General features: G+C 37.1%; 1 protein-coding gene across 1 annotated transcript; it reads left to right on the forward strand.

The window, feature by feature from the left end:
* The first annotated feature begins 1613 nt into the window (after nucleotides 1-1613).
* On the forward strand, nucleotides 1614-16485 carry LOC103971557 (uncharacterized). Its single transcript, XM_009385610.3, has 15 exons — nucleotides 1614-1887; nucleotides 2408-2480; nucleotides 2638-2659; nucleotides 5330-5408; nucleotides 5702-5734; nucleotides 5959-6107; nucleotides 6197-6353; nucleotides 8639-8879; nucleotides 10175-10416; nucleotides 12183-12446; nucleotides 12557-12667; nucleotides 13889-14113; nucleotides 14191-14394; nucleotides 15042-15218; nucleotides 15950-16485. Exons 1-15 carry the CDS (start codon nucleotides 1669-1671, stop codon nucleotides 16136-16138), a joined length of 2385 nt encoding a protein of 794 aa, XP_009383885.1. The 5' UTR covers nucleotides 1614-1668; the 3' UTR covers nucleotides 16139-16485.
* Nucleotides 16486-18681: the final 2196 nt, after the last annotated feature.

The following is an 18681-nucleotide window of genomic DNA, read 5'->3' on the forward strand; positions in this document are numbered from 1 at the left end:
GTTATCAAGTATTGGCAACAGAACGTGAGGTTTCAGTGGGAGTGCAGATACACGTAATGGAATATACATAATTGTAAATAAACTAATAATTAATAAAAATATAACGGAATTATGGATGAGAGTACTATCAATTTAAGCTAATTTTGACGAAATATATGTGTTATGCAACGCATAACAATGACAAGGACAACTTCATAAACGGGGAAAGAGAGGATTAAACATCAGAATATGGGTGTTACAATGGGTATAACATCATCAAATAAAACCTTTTATCGAAAACATAAACAAAAGAAGAAAAAAATACCAAAAATATCTTTTTTTTTAACTACCAAAATTTCAAGAAAAATTTTACTTTTTATTTTTTGTACCTTTATCTAACTTCTTTTGTATCTACTCTCGTATCAACTGGTTTAGCTTTAAGAATCAAAATTAGGTGATCTTTATTCAATATGTGTTTTTTAATATAGGGTAATTTATAAATAAAAGTTTTTTATTTTAAGAAATTCTCATTTAACATCTATTTTTTCAAAAATCTTGGTAGAGCTTTTTTTTCCTGAAAGATAATTTTGCTCCTTGCCTTTGCTCCGGAAGCCACAACCTCCACCTTTGGACGCCAGCACCTTCATCTCTGTCTGTCTCTGGTCATATCTATCTTGACTCCTACCATTGGTCACCTATGCTTTTATATTGGACTCTTAGTCGCCTTCATATGTTGGGCCCCATTCTCGTTTGCCATTAGTGATTTTTACCTCTGTACTCAATCGCGATCATCTTTGTCCCATTGTCTCCATACCCTACTAATCATCGACTCCATCCCACACCACTATTCTCACTTGCACGTTTTATCATTGTCATTCTTGCTCGTGACCTTCTTTATCAAGATCGACGATGTGGATGATGAAGACAACAAGGGGGTTGAGTGCTCTCAACCGTAGCCCTCACTTATTCTATGGATAAAATTATTTTTGAGAGAAAAGAGATACTTTGTAAAGTTTTTTTTGAAAAGAGGACACTAACTTGACAATTTCTCAAAATAAGATTTTTAAAATTATCCTTTAATATATATCATACTAAAATTAAAATTATCTTGGTTGTCATTAAATGCTTATTCTGCATGAAAATTTGGAATGGCATTCAGTAACATTTATTAATTTTAGTAGGGTATCTATAATTCTTTTATGCGAATCCATAGAAGTTTATTATTTTTGTATTGATTCGAAGTTTAAATTTTATGAATAATAGTTGTAATACATACGAGTGGAGGTTTAAATACAAAATATTCCAAATTAATAATATACCTTCTCATTTTTTAAAGAAAAATTGAATCGTGCCAACTATATCAGGTGCAACGCACGTGACTCTGATCACCTACTACTCCAAAACGTTAGGAGACGGCGGGGGCGGCCGTCCTGATTGCCACGTGTTCCCCTTGTGTCCCATTCACCGTTCTTGAAGCGTTACGCACCCTCCATCTGCCGGTGCAAGAATGTGGCGACAAACGGGGGCCACCGTGGGGCCTGCCTCTTTGCAGGCACGTGGATTTGATGGTGAGTCTTCTTGCGGAGAGCTAAAAATATCTGCCGTTTATCATCTACAAAGATATAAGAGTACCATGTCCAAAGTCCACATGGCGCTTCCTCGACATCACCGCCGCTGCACTCTTCTGTGATGTTCGCCGCCACCGCCGCATGTCCTCTTCTCCGCTTCCGCTCCCTCCCGCTCGGTTGCTACATCTCGCCGTCTCGCTCGTACCGCCAGCGCCGCCCCATCGACTGCATCAGAGTCCTTGCCATGGCCGGGTCCTCGACCTCCGCCGCGCCCCATCGCCACACCAACCGCCTCGCATCCGAGCACAGCCCTTACCTCCTCCAGCACGCCCACAACCCGGTACCCTCTACCCACAGGACCTTTTTCGCTCGTAATTATACTCTGTTCCTCTTCCTTCACTCTTTCTGTCTTCCAATTTGATTACGTTTGATCATTCCGCCTATACCCCGTCGGTGAATGAAACAATTTGACGGCTTCTTGAGTTGTTTGCTCGAGGTGGTTGTCGAATTTGATGTTTTTGTGGTCGAAATCGGTACTTCTCTATCTGATTTCCTCGTGGACATAATTAAAACGCCGGAGCCTAATTGTCTCGCTGTCCTCAAATGATATTTCCTTTTAAATCAAACATTGTTCTCATATGATATGTTTGGTTTCTTGGAGATCCGAGCATTCCGGTGATTACTTGTGATTGCATTTGATTCGCTTTGACGTCATAGATTATGTCTATTCGTTCTGCATGGATAATGCTCGTGCATATATTGTCGACTTCAAGGATGAAACCAAGTAAAACAACCGTTGGAAATTATTTTGGTGAATTATCTTTTGACAGCTGATTCTCTTTTCGTTTCTGCAATTGAAGGTTGATTGGTATCCATGGGGGGAGGAAGCCTTTGAGAATGCTCGTAAAAGAAACGTTCCCATCTTTCTATCAAGTGTGTGCACTTAACTTTAAATCTTCTGAGAAATTTTGCATCTTTAGGATTTCTGTTTGGTCAAAAATCAGTATATCTTCTTATCTTGCTTAACATATTTGTCCTGTTGCGTTTATCTTCTCATCTACTTGCGTTGACCTGGACATTTCGGTTGAAGTTGGATACAGCACGTGCCACTGGTATGCTTTTTCATCCTGCTGTCAGTCCTCCCCGTTTTCTTGTATATGCAGTCTTCGTGTCTTCAGCGCGCCTTGCACACTGCATGATGTGTTATGTTGGAATCATCTGCAGGGCTGTTTTAATTTCTTACAAGTATTATGTCAAACACCCATAAGGGAACTTAAATAGATGTTCCTTAAAAACACAATATGGAGAACTATAACTAACACAGGGAGAGAGAGAAAGCATGCCATTTTGTCGTGGTCTAGTCATAATTATTGGTAGATCCTTGACTTCCAATCTTCTATTATCGTGTTCATTTAAAACATTTCTGAATCCCCTTGGTACCTCCTCTCCAAGCTAGAAAGATAAGATCTTTACAAGAGGTGTCTTTGTTTTATGCAAGAGCTAATATGAATCTCTTAAGCCTCAGAGCAAATGCATACAACAACAAAAAGTCATATTATCTCAACTATTTCGGGTGGGCTATATTGAATCTTTTCTTATTGTGTTGTGTACAATACAATATCTCTAGTTAATTAAGAGCAATCAATTCTCTTTTTATTGTTTATAATAAAGTCTTCTTAAATCTCCCTCCCTCTCTTGAAATACTAAATATAATCAACTCATCTTTTCTAACAAAATTTTTAGGCCTCATTTGAATATACTCATACAATATTAATTGTTTCTTTATAATTTAATACTCAATAGAGATTACACCTAGTTGAAATTATCTTTTTTAATTATCTTAGAACACCTTATATCTATCTTAGTATTCTCATTTCAGCTATATGTTCTGCATGTTATTTTTGTTAGTTGTCCAACAACTGAATTTTTCTTGGTCAAACTAGAGTCTTATATAATTCTCATTTTTATCTAAGGAGCTCTTGCAATTATGGATCTGTGAAACCAATAATGCTTTATGGATATGACTGTTGAGCAGTTAAAAAAAACATATACAAAAATTTATGTTGTCAAGATGAGAATGTTGAGATGGATATGTAAAGTTATTAGGAAAGATTGAAAAAAAAATACTTTTATTCATGAATAAATAGGTATTGTTTTGATAGAGGATAAGATAAGAGAAAATTATTTAAGATGGTATGAGCATGTGCTGAGATAATCTCCGAATGTAGTAGTCAGAGAAGGTAAAATAATTAATGTTAGTGGTATGATGAGAGATAAATGAAGATCTAAAAAAACTTAAATAGAAACTATAAACAAAGGTTCAAGTATTTTGAACTTAACTAAACATATGGCTTTTTACAGATCTCACTGGTGCAAAAGATTTATGTAACTGACCCCAAATAGTTGGGACTTATGCCTTGTTATTTAGAATTTGTTTAGAATATCTAAGGGGCACTTGATAATCATACAAAACCGAAGATATCCCTTTCCATTTCTACATACCCACTTTTACTCTATGGATAATATATTTATCAATCTTCTATTCTGTTGAATAATTGAACAAGGGTACCTACAACTTTTGTATACCAGAACTTGTTGTCCATCTACAACTGCAATTCTCTTTATTTTATTGAAAGTAAGTTTCATATGCTCTTTTAGTCCTGCATAATCTAAAGCTCAAGTTTCTGAGGTTTATTCATAATGCAAGTTAAAATTGTTTCTATATAGACCTTCATCAAAAAAATTAATCTCATCAGCATATAATACATATTATACATGACTAGTCAGCTCATCTATTATAAATGTAAAAAGCTAAAGACTTGAAGTTGATTGTTGCGGCAACCTTATAACATAAAACTCATTACACTCCCTCACAAATCTAATTCTAGTGCTAAACTATAATTCATATCTTTCATGACATCAATAGTTTTCATTATATTAATTCATTTGTAATTAGAGCAGCCTTGATTATCTCCTTCTATTCTTGTAAATCGGTACCAAAAAGCTTTCTCACAAGTCACCAAATATCTTCTCATTCTTAAAATTTTGCTAAATGAATTAGTTGGCTACCTTTAGGAGACTTTAAAACCTCAATAGGGCTGCCATTAATATCTACATATTTTCATCCTTTTGAAATTGCTTCTGTCTCATTTTCTGTAATTTTATGAATAAAACTGTGATTTTTAGACTCACTATTTTCGAACTTTAAAGCTAAATTATCTGTAGGAAATTCATTAAATAATATATAGAAATGGTTTTTCAATCTTTCCTTGATCTACATATCATTAACCAGCATCTTTGACCTTCATACTTTATACACCCAAAGTCACTTAAATCCTTGAGAGTTTTTTTCTTTATCTCTGGCAATCTAGACTCTAGAGGATCTCTTTTTTCGATCTTTAGAGTTTAGTACTTATCTTACCATGAAAACTGCATAGTTCTAGAATTTTGTCTTTTGTGCCTTTTTTTAGCTGCAATGTTATATTCTTATAATTTTGCCAACTTTTTAAGACATAATCTTTTTGTAGTAATTGCTTTTTAAATTTACATCCTTGCCCTTAGATTCTCCAAGAAACTCCTTTGACATCAGGTCCACATACTATTAATATCGCCCTTTTCTAGGTTTAAACCTCATCTCTATCCTCCTTGCTTTCAAAAAGCCTTACATGACTGGTTGCAATTTGCTAGATGCAAAATTTATTTTCGTCTGCTCCAGATGGAATGTAAAACATTGTTGATGTGTTCTCTTGGTTTTTGTTAATATTCACTGATCAAAATTCCAGGTGCCATGTCATGGAAGTTGAGTCATTCGAGAGCAAAGAAATTGCCAAAATGCTAAATGAGTGGTTTGTCAGCATCAAGGTGCATATCATTTCATACAATAATTATCTAATGCTCTTTTTTTGTGAAAATTGTAAGTTAGCATATCCAAAATAATTATAATAAAATGAATTTTAAAAATAAAAGGAGAAGAAGTATACTGTATGTTGTGTTCATACATTAGTGCAACCTACTTTATTTTATGACAATTGTCTCATATGTTCAATCTACTTCTTTTGTGCTTTCGGCCACCGTTGTGCTTCAGTTCAGGAACTTCCAAATGTGAATGCTTGCATATCTTGTAAAATACTGGTTCTAATTATTGGTTTTAATAGGTTGACCGTGAGGAGCGACCTGATGTTGATAAGGTAAAAAATTAATGGGTAATAGTTTTCAGTTACCATTATCAGTCAAATCCCTTTTTCACTTTTGAGAATGTTGTGAAGAGATCATTTCATGTGGTTGATGTGTTTACCTTAAGTTATATAATTGTTTTTTCTAGGATCAGTTTAGGTGCTTAAAGCCTTCTCATGTGGATATGCAAATAATTATATTCTCTGAGTTCTCTAATTATGATCATATGCCTTTACAGGTATATATGACCTATGTTTCTGCATTATATGGTGGTGGTGGTTGGCCTTTGAGTGTTTTCCTCTCTCCTAATCTTAAGCCTCTCATGGGTGGGACATATTTCCCCCCTGATGATAATTATGGACGACCAGGATTCAAAACAGTCCTTAGGTACCTGGTCTTGTCTATTGCAGTTAGGATTAAATGACACTAAATTCATGACCTGTTTAACTCGAGTTTTTGTTGTTACTTGTGCCTAGAAAGGTGAAGGAAGCTTGGGAAACTAAATGTGAGATGCTTGAAAGGGGTGGGACTCTTGCAATTGAGCAACTTTCAGAGGCACTTTCTGCAGCTGCTAAATCCACTAAGTTATCAGATGAACTAGCTCAAGCTTCATTAAAAACTTGTTCTCAACAGGTATATTATGGTAAAAATTCAGTTTCTAACTCATGCTTATAATTTTCCAAATGGACTGCATTTTGTGGCATTGTTAATAAATGTATATCTAATGGTCATGAGGTTTAATCCCTTAATCACATCATTCATCCACTATTCATGCTTATGACATGTGACAAGTTGTTGAGCAAGTATGCTTATATTGTCTCACTATTCTTTTTCAGGACATTATATATTAAGCACCTGAATTGACATATATAGTTAGTTCTATGTGAAAATTTTCCTGTATTAAGTGTGTATTTGTGGTTAGAAAATCTGTTTAGTAAATTATAGACTGATATTTAACAAGATTGTCAAAATAGTTTTTTTTTCCTTTCTGATGATTTTGAGACTGAATCTTTAATCTTGTTATGAGTAAGACATTTTTTCCTTTGGGTATTGAACCTAATTATCTCTGTCCCATATTTCAAGTCGCCATTTTTCCAATACTTTCTCCAAGGATCTAATTGGGAATAGATGAATCAGATTGCTGAGTTTTCATACTAACTTGTATGCTATTTATATTACCGTTCAGATCATTCTGGATCGAGCTTATTCTTTTTAAGGTAAACTTGAGTTTGCTGAACCACCTTTTTCATCTTGAGTAGTTCAGCAGTTGTATAAGATATTGATGTAGATGCCCTGAAATGGTTTAGACAAATTGATTGTCTTTGCGTAAGAGTTGGAGTCAGGTCTGGTTACTTTTAGGTTTGCGAAGTAATATAATAAAGCTTGCTTGTCATATAGTGTTGTCTTGAGGGTTTCACTTTCTCGATGTCTTGTTTTATCAAGTGCAACTTCCTCTACATGACCACTTTTATTATTGCTTTTACCACTGTTTTGTTGGCTGCCACCGGTGCTGTCACTGTGATCACCACCATTGCTTCTGACTCCGGTATTCATTGTCTCCACCGGCACCATTATGACCATAATGTTCATCATCACAATTGGTTACCACTTGGTCATCAGCATGGTCACAACTACTACCGCAACTACCACCAACCTTCACCTTCACCGTCTTTCTACTACTACCTTATCACTAGTGGTGCTACTGCTACCAGTACAACCATCGTCATCTATTATTACTGCCACCACCATTGCAGCAACTGCTAGTGCAGCTTGGTCACTACGATCATTACCACCACTACCATGAGCGTCATTTTTATCCTCCATCACCATTATCATTGTGGCCACTACTGTCATTGCCACCGCCAACGACAATGCCATTGCTGCCACCATCATTATTAGCATTGGTCTTTGTAATGTCTCACGGACATTACTGGCCATTGTTACCACCACAATAACTGCCAAGACCATCACCATTAGCTGTCAATACCACTCCATAATAGCAGCCAACCCTGTCATTGCCACTGATACCTCCATCACCATGCCTGTTGCCGCCAACTCCACCGTCATTATTGGCACAGTTAATACCAGTGCTTGTCAAGAGGATTCTCTAACAAACATTTGTTTGGTTGAAAACTCACATGGAACACAATACTTATTAACCAGCCATCTTCACTAGTATGCAAATGTCTCTGTGATTCAGTGTCAAAAGGAAGCTTTTCCAAAAGCTAACTCATGTAGTAGTACTGCCAACACTTTTCTTTTAACAGTATAAGTTTTTTTCTTTAATTTATTATTGTTAGTGACTAAGTTTTGTCATTGCAAGCTCAGTAGTTATGTGATAGTTAAAAGTTATTATCACACTCAGCTGGTGGGTTAAAATCTTGTTTTTCTAAAAATGAAAAAGAGGAAGTTTCTATGTGGTGGAAGAATCCAACATTCAGAGTCTTGGAGAGGCATGCTAGATGCTTGTACCTTTGGAACAAATTGACATATTTCCCAAGCATAAACTCACTTTTTATCTTGACTTCTGAAAATTTGACTTAGCTATAGTTAAGTCTTTTTTTTTATAGTAATTTTATTTCTAAATTAACATAAAAACTTCTTTGGCCACTATTTGTCGGGTAGAGATTAGGTTTATTAGCCACTATTAAGGTCTCAGTCTGTGTCTCAGCTTCAACAACACTATAAGCAAAACATGAGAGCGAGGTTAATAGACTGTCTAAACACAATAAGGATCCTATTGTACATTATCTGCAGATTGACGGAGGAGATTTGTTTGAAGCATCTTATTTATGAACACCTGTTTTGTCATGTTGCACTGATTAATTTGTCATTTTCATTTCTTTGTTCTATTCTTCTCCAAGATACCGTCCTATTCATTCTGACACCAGATTATGCCATTTGAATGCTTTTACTAGCTTGCAAGTAGCTACGATCCAAAATTTGGCGGATTTGGTTCTGCTCCAAAGTTCCCTAGGCCTGTGGAAGTCTGCCTTTTGTTATATGAGTCAAAGAAGTTGATGGAGAACGGTAGGCAAAGTGAAGCTAATAAAAACATGCAGATGATATGTAATACCTTGCAGTGCATGGCCAGAGGTGGTATTCATGATCACGTTGGAGGTGGATTTCATAGGTACAGTGTGGATGAGTGTTGGCATGGTGAGTACTTAATGATTGTGGTTTGTGGTTTGTTATATATTAGTCTCTTGGTTCCATTGAGTTATAAAATGATTCCAATTTTTACCATGTGTATGATACAAAGAATTAAATGACTGATCGTCATTAAACCTGCGACCTTTATCATATCAATGGCAACATTTTCAATATTGGTTGTGATAGTAAGCAAGTTACGTGTCATCATGTGTTGAAAAGTATCAATGATACTAATATGCTGGATTTAAGTGGTAACATAAAATATGCTGGATTTAAGTGGTAACCTAAAATATTTTGCATCATTTTCAAGATTTTGAACAATTTATTAGTTAAAATAATTTTTTTGTTATATATATATGTGTGTGTGTGTGTGTGTGTGTGTGTATATATATATATGTATATGTGTGTATATATATATGTATATGTGTATATACATATATATGTATGTATGTCCCATCTCTAATGAATAGCATAGAGCTAGCCCCCATAATTTTTAGGGCATGCCTTTTGGCCTCCCCTGCAATGTGGTCATGGGGTATACTTAACCCAATTATAATCTTTTATTTTGTCAATCCTCCATAACAAGCATAACAAGGGGCTCACATATTGGTGGTGAACATAGTTTTGAGCAAGATTTCTTCAGTCCAAGTCCTATATCGATACCAAACTGGTACAAGATCGATACTTTTCAATGTATCGATCACATGATATGCTGGCACACTGATTGGTATGGACCAAATTGAAAGAGAGAGAGAAGAGGAAGAGGAAGAGGAGGTGGTTGAGGAACGGAGGAGAAGATGGTGGCAGAAGAGGACAAGCCAAGGAATAAGAGGAGGTGGAGTACCAGAGATTGAGCAAGAACTGGCAATAGTAGAGGCGACGCAGCAAGGCAGTGGTGACAGTGGGTGGCTGTGCTGAGAGAGATGCCTAAAATAGAGAATTTGAGGTGAAAAAGGATGAGAGAGAGAGAGAGAGAGAAGAGCATGCAAGAAGTAAAAATAGGAAAAAATAAATTAAAAAAAGACAAGTGTTAGAATTATAAAAAATAATAATAAAGGTACCTGGTGGTGGGCTTACCTCCCACTGCTGCTGGTTTCATCCATTAGAAAGGTAGCATTTAATGCATATCTCTACCTAGAATTTCTTTTTATATATATATATATATATATATATATATATATATATATATATATATATATATATATATATATATATATATATATATATATATATTCACTCATAAAGATAGTTTATATATTTGTATCTTGTTACTGAATTGTCATGGCTTCCTTGTTATGCAGTTCCACATTTCGAGAAGATGTTGTATGACCAGGGTCAGGTCGCTAATGTCTATTTAGATACATTTTCAATCACAAGAGATACCTTCTATGCATCTATTACTCGTGATGTTCTGGATTACTTGAGAAGAGAGATGATTGGAGATGCAGGTGAAATTTATTCAGCAGAAGATGCTGATAGTGCTGAGCATCATGGTGCTTCAAGAAAGAAGGAAGGAGCTTTTTATGTCTGGACAAGTCAAGAGGTCTGTTTATTTTCTCAGATTAATTGACAGTTGATTTATGATAGAAAGCCAAGTCATGTAACATGCAAATGCTATTATTCCTTGAATGGTTGTCTGGCAAGCAAGATTTCCTTCATATCATAAACTAGGGATATATTGTCTTCATTACAAAGTAAAGTAACATGAATTGAAGTGTGCACATTATGGATTACAAACACCTTTCTGAAGTTACTATTGAGCATTTTTCAATTGCTAAAGACATTTTCTGGGGCAAATTGTTAAAGATAACCTGTGCTAATATCTGAAATTTTGTGATCTTTCTCATCAACGGCCTCCTTTTCTCCAGTAGCAATATTTTGCTTTTTCCTAATTATTTCTATTGAATTTCATACAATTATTTGCCATTTATATTTGTTAGTTATATCTTATATTTCTTTGCTTCTCTATGTGCTTTTCTGACAAACAGGAGTCTTGTCGCAAGTGACTTGGGCTTGATAGTTAAAACTACAACGCTGTTTTGCGTTTTAACTGTTGCAGCTCATTTCTCCTATGATATGTTCAATTCCTTATTGTTATTGTTGTTCGACAATCCATGCACTATGTCCTTGTGCTCAAGACCTTATCATTGTTTTGTATATGGAATCTTAATATCACCTTTTAAGGTAATCATTGTTTCCATAAAGATTGCTTGCACTGTAAATCTGTTTGTGTCTTTTGCTTTTGATTGGGTAGGTTGTATCTCTATCTCCTTGTTGGTAACATGGAGATGTAGAATCCCTTGTTCATTTTTATATTTTTAAATGCCTAGTAGGTGTTATAGCTCTTCTTCTCATTTTTTCCTTCTTTCTCTCTCTCTCTCTCTCTTCCCACCATCACAACCTCCTCTCCTCCAGTGCCTCCTCCTTTTGATCTTCTGCTTCCGCTTCTTCTTCTTCCACTTCTGCTTCCTTGTCTCTTCCTCTGCCGCCTCCTACTTGCTGCGAGAATCTTCTTCTCCATCTCTGCTCTCTCTCTCTGGTCATCCAGCCAACTCACACCAACAATATATTGTACAGCACCTGAATGGTCCAGCCACTGACTGGTGTTAGTCGCAGACTAAGAATAACATACTAGAATACACAGTAACATCACCTTTATGACAATGTATACAGCCCCATAGTTTGGTGAGATCATTCATTGCAAAATTGTACCATGCATAGAACCTGTCACCTTTGCGGCATGCTGTCCTGTTCAATATTCCTAGTTCAGACTTCCAGGTGCATGCACCTGTATTGGTTCTAGACAGAATTTAACATACTCTAACACTGTAATATCACCTGTATGACAATGTGTATAGCCCCTTAGTTTGATGAGATCATTCATTGCAAACTGGTACTGTGAGGAAAACTGTTGCCATTGAAGCTTACTGTCGTGTTTAACATTCCTAATTCAGATTCCCCGGTGCATGCACAGAAAAAGAATTGGAAATGTATGAGGATGTCTAACAAATATAAGGTAATATGATGCAAAATATTCATTTTTAATTCTGGCCCATCTCTTCAGGTGATCTAGCATTGCCTCGTGGAGTCTGCTACCGTCTAATACCTGCACTTGTTTGAATGAATAAAATGTTAACAGAATTTGTAACTAGTAGAAGGTTAGATCCCATTGACTGGTTCAAAAATTTATTTTAATGTTAATGGATTATATTGGTGTTCTTTTTTTTCATACAGGACATTGTTTAACTTGTCTTTTTTTTTTTGCTTTAATTGTCGTTATGTCACTAATATTCTCAATTTCTGCTAAAGGTTGAAGAGCTGCTTGGAGAATATGCAAATTTGTTCAAGGACCATTATTATATAAAACCATCAGGAAATTGTGACCTTTCTAGAATGAGTGATCCTCATAATGAATTTAAGGGCAAAAATGTGCTTATAGAGAGAGAAGATATTCCCTCCATGGCATCAAAGTGGGGAAAGTCTGTGGATGAGTACTGTCATATTATGGCAGAATGTTGTAAAAAACTATTTGATGTGAGATCAAAACGGCCAAGACCACATTTGGATGATAAGGTCTCAGATTTTTATTTTCTCATGCTCGAATCCTTTGTCATTTGTGAAATTATGACTATGAACTTGTAGTCTCTAGCAAAGCTTCTGAATAAACGTGGTGCATTTTTCAGGTAATTGTTTCATGGAATGGGCTTGCAGTGTCTTCGTTTGCAAGAGCTTCTAGAATACTCAGAACAGAACCAAAAGGAACCAAATATTATTTTCCAGTGGTTGGATGTGATGTAAGCTCACCTCTTTCCAGTCACTTCTCAGCATGATATTAGTGTTCTTTCATGTCTTTTGACATCTTCTAGGTTACCTTGGGTTTTGTCATATAAATGTTCTGTAATTTTCATATATCAAAATGCATGCGATCATAAAACTACTTGTGCAGTTGCTCAGAATACAATCGAATTGAAAACTAATTTTTTGGTGCATATAAATTAAGTTTATGAATTGTCATACTCATATATATGTTGGGAAGTAAAGAGGAGAGCATGATGCAACACAGTGAGCTAATGAGGCCGTGAGAATATTCTTTTAAGAGACACTTACTGCTTTTTTATTAGAAGTTCAGTTATTTCTATGTCAAGTTGTAAGTATTCTTTTACATATGCATGTATTCTAATGTTATTTTGCTTCAATTTGAACTCGTCATTTCTTAGCTTCTGGATAAATTTCACCAAGGAAGGCGACATATTAGTTGTAACATATCTCCAAGCAATTGTCATCTGGCATAACTTATCTAGATCTACTTAGATGTTCATGCTGACCAATTGGTATTATTGACTGTTAGAGCTTTCAGTCTAGACATACCATTTTTAACCAACAACCAAAGTGTGAATGTGTACTGGACAATAGTTAAATGCAACTGATGCTTAGGCATAAATAACATGCTTCTGCCAGGTTCATGTAAGCGGAGCCAGTATATTAAGGAATGTGTGGCCATTGTCTGCTCCCATCTAGCTTTGATTTAATTGTTTGATTTAAGCAGAGTGAAGGTTCACTAATATAATACATTTTACAAGATGAACCATTGTTGTTGAGAGAACTCTTTGGTATATCTTGACAATCAAGAATCATCAACTTTGTTGAACTCTAAGATGTTAAAAGCATGTCTAGTTATGTATATTCTTAAGAGTAGTGAAAGAGTAAATCTGAATACCTTTCTGTTTAATGATACGTTGGCCTGACATTATGAAGTTCCTGTGTCTTAAATCTTTCATCTTGATGTTTTATGTCACAAAAAGATGTTGAAAAATGCCAATTCTAGCCAGTTCAATTGAATGTTTTATGATTTAAATACCTGAATAATGCACACCTCATTATCATTTCTGGAATTTAGTTGATACCTGAACATTCTTGGCATGCTACATGTGTTATCAACATTCAAGAATATTCAAACTTGTTCAACAAGTAATAACCTATGATACTAATTGTTGTTAAGTTGCTTCTCTTTGCAGCCAAATGAGTACCTCGAAGTTGCAGAAAAAGCTGCTTCTTTCATTAGGAGAAACCTATATGATTTGAGCACACAAAGGCTACAACATAGCTTCCGAAATGGTCCATCAAAAGCACCTGGTTTTCTTGATGATTATGCCTTCCTGATCAATGGTTTGCTAGATCTTTATGAGTTTGGTGGTAAGATTGACTGGTTATCATGGGCAATTGAATTACAAGCTACACAGGCAAGTAAATTGTCTTTGGCTTGATATTGTCTATGGCTGCATTATTGATGTAAATTAACACAAGGCACCTTTGACAGGATAAGCTCTTTCTGGACAGAGAAGGGGGAGGCTATTATAATACTCCAGGGGAAGACCCTTCTGTCTTATTGCGCATAAAAGAAGATCATGATGGAGCAGAACCATCTGGGAATTCAGTTGCAGCAATCAATCTGATAAGGTTGTCATCTATCATTTCTGGTGCAAGCTCTGAAGATTATAGACGGACAGCTGAGCATCTTCTGGTAAATTTTTTTTTGTATTAATCGGTTGACGTTATCATTGCTTTGTTCATTTCGAGGAAATAGTCTTTCTGCTGATCACATAGCTCTAGTATGAGCTTCTGTAAGTCTTGGAAAAAAGTGGTTCAAAATAGGCATCAGTCATTTACTAATTTTAGAACTTGATTCAGAAAGTTGTGGTCCTGGCCAAGCTGTGAAAGGGCTGTCACTGTCAGCAATGATGGTGAGAGGACATTAAATTTAATTGTTCTATCCTTGTAGGGAGGGCAAGCCTTGGTACAATGATAAGGTTGCTCTTATGAGACCTGAGAGACCAGGGTTTGAGTCATGGAAATAACCTACTTAAATATTTAAAGATAAGATTGTGTTCATTGACCCACCCTAGACCCTGCCTTGGCAGGAGCCTCGTGCACTGGATACGCCCGTCTATCCTTATAGGGTTAAGTTTAACGAAGTAAAATTGTATGAGCAATTATGTAAAATTTAGTTATAGTGATTGTTGTTGGTCAAAATTGTGCAGCGTTAGTTTGCTAGTTCCAGTATACAGATTGGATATATGCTATAAACAATAAAATTTTAGTGATTGTGTGGAGTATACAAATTAGGGTGCTACAGTGGTCATCATGTTCCCCACAATACTTTCTGTACAGGCTGTTTTTGAGATGAGGTTAAAAGATCAAGGCATCGCTGTCCCACTAATGTGCTGTGCAGCTGACATGCTTGCCGTCCAATCGAGGAAGCAGGTGGTCTTAGTTGGTGATAAAGCATCTGCAGAGTTTGATGACATGGTGGCAGCTGTTTTTGCATCATATGATCCCAATAGAACAGTAAATTCTTCTCTTTTCTTTTTCAGCTTTGTTTTTTATTAGTCTTTAAGCTTAAACTATCATGTTTTTGTGGTTGTTCTTAAAGAAAATGGAGTTACCATGGTAAGAGCTTGGATAGCCCACTCGGAAAATACAGCTTCCTGAATTTATACATGGAACCTGTTCCAAATTAATAATAAAAAAATTATTTCAATTACCGATTGATTAGTTATTACTAGTTCAAAGTGGGACTTCAAGACATTTGATGCAAGTGAACTTGTGTAGGAGTTTAATCCGGGTCATGGGTCAAGTCATACTGGATTTTAGTCATATTTATCACTGTTCTAGAATTTTCTGAAGGACTTTTCCTTGAAACTGTAGCAATGTTTCTCCTCTATCTATTAATTGCAGCATTTTGTATTGTTGGTTTCTCAGCAAAATAGCCTCTGTATCACTTAGTTTCGTCCACACAAGTGCCACTTCACCATGCATATAATTCTCGTTATCTCAAGTCCTGATTTATCGAGGATTGAAAATTTTGATGAGATCTATGAACGATAAGGATCGAAGTTGGGTAGACCAAAATTTTGGATTATACAGTAGCAATGATTTCTCAGTTTACGAGATGATATATTGTGATGTCAAGTAACTCGCTGATGCTGAAACAACCCTAAGAGGGTGAGTTAGCGATGTCAGCTTTAGCGTAATATAGTATAGTGCATGATGGTGCTTACATTCCTCAAAAATTGCAGGTGATTCAAATAGACCGCAGCAGCAAAGAGGAGATGGAGTTTTGGGAAAACTGTAACCCCGACATCGCACGAATGGCGAAGGGTACTGTGGAAGACAAGCAGGCCGTCGCTCATGTGTGCCAGGACTTCGTGTGCAGCCCTCCGGTCACCGACCCAGATGCACTGAGAGCCTTGCTTGACAAAGCGTGAGGTCTGCCTCATCCTGTACAAGCCATAGGTAGTCTGCCATGTTCATGAAGATCGTGCTGCTGTGGTGGCTGTTAAAGCTTGCAGAAACAAGTGCGATGATGGCAGTTGTAGATGAACTTGCCATGTGAAGAGATGATGCAAAGCGAATGAGAAACTGTGTTTAATTTGGTCTCCCGTCGAAATGGCTTGAGTTAGAATCCCGTTGCATGATTGATAGATTGTGATAGGGAATCTATTGTCAGTAGACATGTTATTGCAATGTGAGATCCAAGTCATTCTTAATCCATCTGTTTGTATGAACGAAGATTAAAGTAGGAAAAAATTTGTTCTCATAAAGGCAATCACAAGTTTCCTTCTCATTTACGATAACAATGAAAGTCTTTTTGCCTCTAGCTCTTTTGTTCTCATCTTCATCGATTTCTCATACAACATGAAGAAGCACCAGAAGCTATCGCTCTTACGCAAGAATGACTTTGCCACCGGCCTCGGACCATCGAAGGTGATCTCCGAGACGATGTTGAATTCCATCTCTAGCGAAGTGAGGGAAGGGGAGATCTTTATGGTGTTGGGTATGAATGATCCTGGCAAGTTCACTCGGATCGATGACCTCGTGAATCACATCGTGGCGGAGAGCCTATAGGGTCCCATCACACTCAACAATAAGAAGCTCGAGAGGTAGCTTCTCAAGGTGATCTCCGCTTATGTCATGCAGGACGATCGCTTGTACCCCATGTTCATCGTGGAAGAGACCTTGATGTTTTCTGTGAAGTTTCGACTGCTGCAATCGATGTCCGCCTCGAAGAAGAAGAGCTAGGTACAAGCACTCATCGACCAACTCGACCTCTAGTCCATTGCCAAGACCATCATCGGTGATGAGATCTAATGCAATGTCTCCGACGAAGAGCGTCACCATGTGTCGCTCGGAATCAACATCATCCACGGCCGAGAGTTAGGAAACCCAACCCGTATAAAGAGAAATTCTAATTAAAGGATAGCTTTGGTTAGGAAACACTTAACGTTTTAATCATGATAGCTTTGGTTAGAATGTCCCAAGATTTACTATGCTTGAGTTAAGAAACCCAACCCGTATAAAGAGAAATTCGTCACGCTGAGAGGGCCCAAAATCTGCCATGGCGAGAGGACCTGAAATCTTTCAAGCGAAGGGAGAAATTGAAACCCGCCACGACAAGAGGATCCTAAATCTACTACGAAGGAGGAAGGATATAAAGCCTACCACAGTGGGAGGACTCGAAATATGCTACAATAGAGGGAGAAATTGAAGCTCGCCTTAGTGGGAGGACTCGAAATCCGCTATGATGGAGGGAGGACTTGAAGCTTACCATGACAAAAGTCATGACCTACTGAAGAGAAATCCACTATAGCAGAGGCTCAAGGCCAAATGCACTCGAGATGTGTGTTGCTAAAACTTGACTCTTGTGAAGATAAATCCACTAAGGCAGAGGCGCAAAGCCAAATATGCACTCAAGACGTATAACTTAGGAAAACCCGACCCATTTGAAGAGAAATCCACTATGGCGAAGGCATAAGCCCAAATGTGTGTCTAAGATGCATAAGTCGAAAAAACCCAACCCATATTAAGATACATCCACAATGACGGAGATGCAAGGCCAAATGTGTCGGACACGCGTAAGTCGGAAAAACCTAACTTGCACTAAAATAAATCTGCTACAGTGGAGGCGCAAGGCCAAATGTGCCCGAGATGCATAAATCAGGAAAACTTGACCCGTACGAAGATGAATACATTATGATGAAGGCACGATGCCAAATGCGCCCAAGATCCGTGAGTCAGGAAAACTGAAACCACGTGAAGAAAAATCCACTATGGCGGAAGTTTGAGGCCAAATGCGTCTGAGATGTGTGAATAAAAAAAATCTGACCTATGTGAAGATAAATCTACTATGGCGGAGGCATAAGGCCAAATGAGCTTGAGACATGTAAGTCGAGAAAACCTGACCTGCGCCAAGATAAATCCTGCTCCGATGGAGGCATAAGATCAAATGCACCCAAGATACGTGAGTCAAAAAAACCCAACCTGCGTGAAGAGAAATTCACTATAGTAGAGGTGCAACGCCAAATGCGCCTGTGATGCGTAAGTCGAGAAAATCTGATCCTGTGAAGAAAAATCCACTACGGTGGAGGTGCAAGGCCAAATGTGTTTGAAACACGTATGTCAGAAAAACCTGACCCGCACCAAGATAAATCCGCTATGATGAAGACGTAAAGCCAAATGCGCTTAAGATGCATAAGTCAGAAAAATCAACCCATGCCAAGATAAATTCGTTTTGGCGAAGGTGCAAGGCCAAATACACCTGAGACCCGTGAGTTGGGAAAACCTAACTCGCATGAGGAGATATGTTATGACGGAGGTACAAGGCTAAATGCGTCCGAGACCCTTGAGTCGATAAAACCTGACCCACATGAGATCCACTATAGTGGAGACCTTAATATGCCCGAGACGTGTAAATCGAGAAACCCGACCTATGCCAAAAGAAATCTATCACGACGAAGATGCAATGCAATAT

This window comes from Musa acuminata, chromosome BXJ3-11 (assembly GCF_036884655.1).
Source record: "Musa acuminata AAA Group cultivar baxijiao chromosome BXJ3-11, Cavendish_Baxijiao_AAA, whole genome shotgun sequence".
Taxonomy (NCBI): Eukaryota; Viridiplantae; Streptophyta; class Magnoliopsida; order Zingiberales; family Musaceae; genus Musa; species Musa acuminata.